We start from the raw sequence: 5,728 nt of genomic DNA on the forward strand, positions 1-5,728 counted from the left end.
TCCTTCATTTCTCTATTAGGAGAGAAGAAATGAGTTGCATCATTAGTCCTCTGGATACTGATATGAACTCCACATAGCTGTGGTTCATTATATTTATATGCTAAACCTTGATCATCTATTTCTAATTTATTTATTGTTTGCTAAGCTTGATTTCTTCCAGACTGCTTTCTAGTATTCAGAACAATTTTTATTAGATAGTGTTCTTTTCTAGCTAATTTATGGTCATTTTTATTATAAAGTCAATGCTTTATTATTGAGCTCTCTTGTTTCTGATTCTTCTTTGTCTCATATGTTTCATTGGTCTCTTTAATTTTTTAACCAATATCAATATTTTTGGTGATTGATTCTTTATATAGTTTGCAGTCTAGAAGAACTATTCCCTTTTGGCCTTACATTTTTCATGATTTTCCTGATATTCTATATCTTTCCTTCCTCCAAATAAATTTCATTATGAAGTTATTGAGTTTTGTGAAGAAGGCCTTTGATCATTTGATTTATATTCTGGTATATAAAATTATAAATTAACTTGAGTAGTATTAAATTTTTTATTATATTGGCACTGGTTCGTCATGAGCACTATTTCCTCAGATATTTAAATCTTTTATTTTTTCTTTCAGGAGCATTTTGAAATTGAATCTACGTTAAGTATTTTATACTTTTTAAAAGTGCTTTTGTACATTGATCCCTTGTTATTTCATGGATTTTGAAGTTATTGAAATGAATTCCCCGTTCTTTTACTGCCTCTTTCATAAGTATATAGAAATGCCATTGATTTTTATAGACTGCAACTTTTCATTACCCTTGTGGCAAATAGTGATCCTTCAAATTTCTACATTTCTTCCAGCACACCCTGTGCTGCTCAGGCTTGTCACACAAAGAATGAAGATGAATCATTTTTAGTTTGGGTGTTTATTGAATACTCATATGTTAGTCCACACAAAGAGAGCTCGTGCTCATCCAGGCAACACAGAGGGTCAGGTTAGAAATGGAACAAGAGAAAGAAAGGAACAAAATCAGTTCAGTATTTGGGGTCCAAACCAGCTGGCCTGAAATGATTGGGGTCTTTGCCACTCCTGCCCCATTCATTTGCGAATTGGTCTGCCCTAGAATCCTCCACTCCCCTGCCGCTGCTGCCACCCTGGAGGAATTCTCGGCCATCACTGGAAAACAGGAAAGCAGAAAACATCAAATTCCCAAATCCTACTTTGGACAACTGAGCCTCTTGGGACTCTCCTCAGCTGCCTTTTTGATGCTTAGGAATCTATGACAAGAGTATTTCTGTACAAAGAATCTGTGTGGCATCAAGGAGACAGAAGCAGATTCAGATTAAGGACATCTGGTTTCAATTCCTGAGGCTGTTATTTGCTACCTTTTAAGTCATTTAAGCCTTGGGTGTCTCAATGAGCTCATCTGTAAAATGGATATAAAAAGATGTCCCTATTGTCCTATTAGAAATAGTGAGTACTAAGTTCTTTATAGACCTGAGAGCCTACAGAAACATGAGTAGTTATTAGTAAATGCAGAGAATCTTATGGGCTGCTGCTCTTCCACCATTCTCTCAGGATGGTGTCTCAAAGATGCCCATCTTGACTTTGCCTCTGGTGTCATTAAAGTTCCTTTGCCAACAAAAGCCCAGCCCTTGCTGCTGTCTCTGTGCATCAGACATTTGGGGGGGGGGTTGCTATGATTGTAGTTTTTTGTCCTTCACTTTCAAAGTGGATTGATGGCATCATGAGTGATGTCTGGACTTGTGCATACATTCAATTGAAGTGAGGAAGAGCTACCCAAAGTTCTCAGCCTCACTTTAACTAGTAGAGTTATCACAGTCTAGTGGCTGGACAAAAGTGAAACTGACCAGAGTTGACCCAGGATGCAGTGGATGACGTTGGCATCTTTGATGTCTCACTAAGCTCTGAGCAAACCACGGCACCTGCTTTATTCACATTCATGAACATGGGCACAAACTATTCTCATCAGTCCTTTCAGTTAGAGCAAGACTTCACGAGTTTTGCGCAGACACTTGCTAAGTCAACTTGGTGTTTGAGACCTGTTGGCTACTCTCAACCTGGTTTAGCTCATCTGCCAAGTCAATTTTACCAGGCTGTGGCTGCTGTGCATGCTCCAACTTCTTGGAGCCACAGATGAGAGTTAGGTAAAAGGTGGACACCAAAGGTGGATGAGCAGCCCTCACACCAGAGGTGTTAGTCTTCCCTGAATACTCTATAGACCCCACTGAGGCAGTTAGAGAGAAGGAGGAGATATAATAAGTTTTTCTGTGCTGTTATCTCTTGCCTATCAAAGAGAACTGAGATGGTCTTCACTGTCAGAGGTTTACCTGATCACTTTAGCTGCCCAAGCCCCACCAGGTCCTCTCTGGGCAGCATCATAATTTCCTCGAGCATGGAAGTATTTGTCTGAATTTTTATAATTGGCTTCACGCATGTCCCAGTAGGCCCTCCACATATCTCCAGCACCTAGAAAAAAGATGATCTTGAGTCAAAAGGGGAGGAAGACCCAGAGACATAAATCAGAGGCAAATGGCAATCCTCTATTGATTTAATGACTTATTTTCCTGGGCAGAGTGGCTGCCTCTTCCCAACTCCAATAGCATGTTCAAATAGTGTTACCCACGTTACTAAAAAATCTACCATTCCTAACACTGATTCTGAAAATAGAACTCCAAATTTGTCATTTTTGCCCCTTTTAAATATAGATCAGCATAGACCTAAGGCTTTAGTTTCTTCCCTTATCATAACCTGTATGGCTCATAAGTTTAGCTATATACTCTTTCCATTTAGGGTTGTCCCCCCCCCCCAACACAACCAATCTCCACCACTGCTTTTGCTCAGGTACAAAATTCTGAATCTCTTTGCTTCTTCTCTCAGTTCCCCTCCTGCTCCTCATTTGTCTTTTCCAAAGAAGAGTCCTTTGTCTGTATAGACTAGTTAACTGAACCTGGTGGTGCCTTTCCTCAAGCTGGTCAGCAGAGCACCATGCCAGGAGGATGAGTTCATGTTGATGCCAGCAACAACTTCTGTAGCACCATAATTCTAGGTTGGATTGTCTAGTCTTCATCTTCTCAGTGAGGGAGTTCTGCTGGGAAAACTCTCTTACACAGGGCTTGGCACTTGCTCTAGATCTTAGAGTCTGGGAGAAGTATCCCTGATACCCAAAGATTAAATGATTTGCCCAGGGTCACAGAGCCGATGCTGTCAGAGGTAGGACATGAACTCAGGTCTTTTTGTTTTGGAGACCACCTCTTTATCCCTTGTGTCACACTGCTATTCCTCCTGCTATATCTAAAGGCACATTTATCTTTGTACATTTCTTAGGGAGCACCAGTTTCAAGTGGAAATCTGCCTTCCATTCATGCTAAGTCAATGGGGCACTCAGGGTAGAGAATCCACCCAAGCCTAGAGAGATCTTACCTTGACCAGCCTCCTTTATAAATCTTGCAGAATCTGTAAACCAATTCTGGCTCTTAACACAGAGGATCAAGGAGAAGAGGAAGATGATCGTGGTGAACTTCATCACATCAGTTGGTCTACCATTTGGCAAAGAGATGATCAGGGAGAGATAACAAGGTTGATGACTGCCCCTTTGACATATATTTCTAGACCCATGCCTGAACTTCCTCCTTTTCTTGTCTCTTCATTTGAATTCAAATTATTTGGTATTTGAAAGATCCAGAAGTGTCTTAGGTAAAATCTCTCTTCTTCTACCACCCATTTTTATCACCCTCCCTGTGCTCTGAGGCAGAGAAGACTATTTCCCTTAGACTACAGAGGTCATTGCTAAGGTGATTTTAGATTTATTTCCCCGTATTTTTCTTTTTACTTTCTAACAACAGTTCACTAAATAATTTACATGTCTTTTACTGAGTTCCTTATTTTGCTAAGGCTAAGAAATCATGAGGTATGGCTCCTGCCCACAGGAAACTTTTAATTGAGTTACAAAAAAAATATCTATTGAGAATAAAAGAGGGAAAGGACTCATTAAGATTTGAACTCACCTGTGTGTTCTCTCTATTCCTGGATCTCTAGGAAGTTGGGTGTATCTTTGCAGTGAAAGAGAGGCTCTTATTTATCCCAACCCATTATCCAAAGGATCAAATGGGAATACAGCTTAGAAAATAAATAATTTCAGTTTGGAAATTCCCACATGAGTATTTTTCTCAGAAATGAGAGAAATTTCAAAGGTCACTATGCTCTTACATTTTCCAGATTGCACAACCAGAAACTTTGGTTTCTTTGCTCTCCTTTCTATTTGCATCTTTTCTTCAAATTTCAGTTCCCCAATTTTAATTAGATTTTAATTTTATCAGCATCAAAAAAAATCAATATCTTATCACACATAATATAGATTAAAAACATTAGCTCATATAATTTCCTTTTCCCTTTCTGCTGTTTAATTACAATATTTGTGGTGAAAAATTTTATTCCCTTGGAAGAAAGGGCTTAGTCTAGTTCTTTATCCTCCAAAGAAAGAAGAGTTTTATGAACTGGAAGTCAATATTAGGTAATTCTGATAAGGATTCAGCCTCCTTAGTCTGAGTTCATAACCAAACCCACATATGCAATTTGATTTCCCACTCTCTAGGCCAACTGAGTACTCACTATACTATACCTCAATATGTGTCCACTATCCTTTAATATTTGCCATGCCCATTCTTGCCTCTGGTCCTTTCTCTTGCCATATCTTCTATGAGGAGTGACTCCTCCCCATTGCCTAAAACATTATTGGAAACCCAGGTAAACACCGTCTTCTCCATGAGGCTTCCTGTGGTTATTTCTGGTCATAAAGATCAGTGTGGTTATTGCCAGTATCAATTTTAGTAATGGGCACCAGGACTGAGTGGTGCCATTGGTACCACAAAGGGCATGTGGTCATCATATGATTCTACCATACTGGGTTTATGGAAGATTTTTATATTTTAGCCAGTCTTTAGGGCTGGTGTACCTTGGTGACATCATTGCACACTTCATGATCATTCCATTGAAGTATATGGGAGAATTAGAAATAAAAGGCAGGTAAATTTCATTTGTTTATTATTACTGTGGTCATTAAATGGAAGGAATCTGGATCTCAGGTGGCATATTGGTTCATCATCAGAGAACACAGAGTACAACTAAGTATGGTTTGCAGGGGGGATAATATATTCCCATAGATTCTACCATAGAATATGGAAGAGTAGATGTCAATTGAGAGGGGAAATAATGTATTATATGATCAATTCTGTGATTAGCTGTCAAAGTGAACTAATAATATATCCAAAAAATTACCCATTAAGAGCACATAGCATTTATACTCATAAAACAGGGTCAGTTTAATATAGTGAAGAAAACAATATAAATTAGAGAAACTAGAAAAATCTCTAAATGATTATTTACTTTCTGTTTGCTTCCATTGACCTGAAATAAACCAATTCATTCTTTGAACCTAGTGAACTGAGAGTTTCAGGAAGAGATGAAATAATTGTCTATTTACCTTAGTAAACAAGACCCAAGGGCAGCCAGAATCCTTGGATAAAACTTTCGAGAACTGAGTGAGCGACCTTAGTAAATTCAATTGTTCTTAGAGGTGTGGAGGACATTTTCCCTTCCAGCTAGAACCTCTACTCATTCACTTTGGGCTTGTTTGAGAATGGGGGAAAAAAAGAAATAAAATAAAATTACAACCCCATTAGTTAAGGTAAACTTGTTAAGACGAAGAGCGATATTTTCTTCTA

At 38.6% G+C, this 5,728-nt stretch overlaps 1 protein-coding gene across 1 annotated transcript; it reads right to left on the bottom strand.

Annotated features, from left to right (window-relative positions):
- Positions 1 to 890: 890 nt before the first annotated feature.
- Positions 891 to 4,133, bottom strand: LOC130455180 (serum amyloid A protein-like). The gene is made up of 4 exons (XM_056803702.1): positions 4,013 to 4,133; positions 3,429 to 3,544; positions 2,336 to 2,474; positions 891 to 1,160 (listed from the first exon to the last, which is right to left on the bottom strand). The coding sequence occupies exons 2-4, from the start codon at positions 3,529 to 3,531 to the stop codon at positions 1,019 to 1,021; spliced, it is 384 nt and encodes a 127-aa protein (XP_056659680.1). The 5' UTR covers positions 3,532 to 3,544; positions 4,013 to 4,133; the 3' UTR covers positions 891 to 1,018.
- Positions 4,134 to 5,728: the final 1,595 nt, after the last annotated feature.

The sequence above is a fragment of the Monodelphis domestica genome, chromosome 6, assembly GCF_027887165.1.
Source record: "Monodelphis domestica isolate mMonDom1 chromosome 6, mMonDom1.pri, whole genome shotgun sequence".
Taxonomy (NCBI): Eukaryota; Metazoa; Chordata; class Mammalia; order Didelphimorphia; family Didelphidae; genus Monodelphis; species Monodelphis domestica.

Coding starts and splice junctions, on each gene's coding strand:
- LOC130455180 (XM_056803702.1), bottom strand. CDS start 3,531: ATGAAGTTCACCACGATCATCTTCCTCTTCTCCTTGATCCTCTGTGTT. Junction 2,475..3,428: donor TATAAAGGAGGCTGGTCAAG/GTAAGATCTCTC, acceptor TCTTTTTTCTAG/GTGCTGGAGATATGTGGAGG. Junction 1,161..2,335: donor TGGGCAGCTAAAGTGATCAG/GTAAACCTCTGA, acceptor CCTGTTTTCCAG/TGATGGCCGAGAATTCCTCC.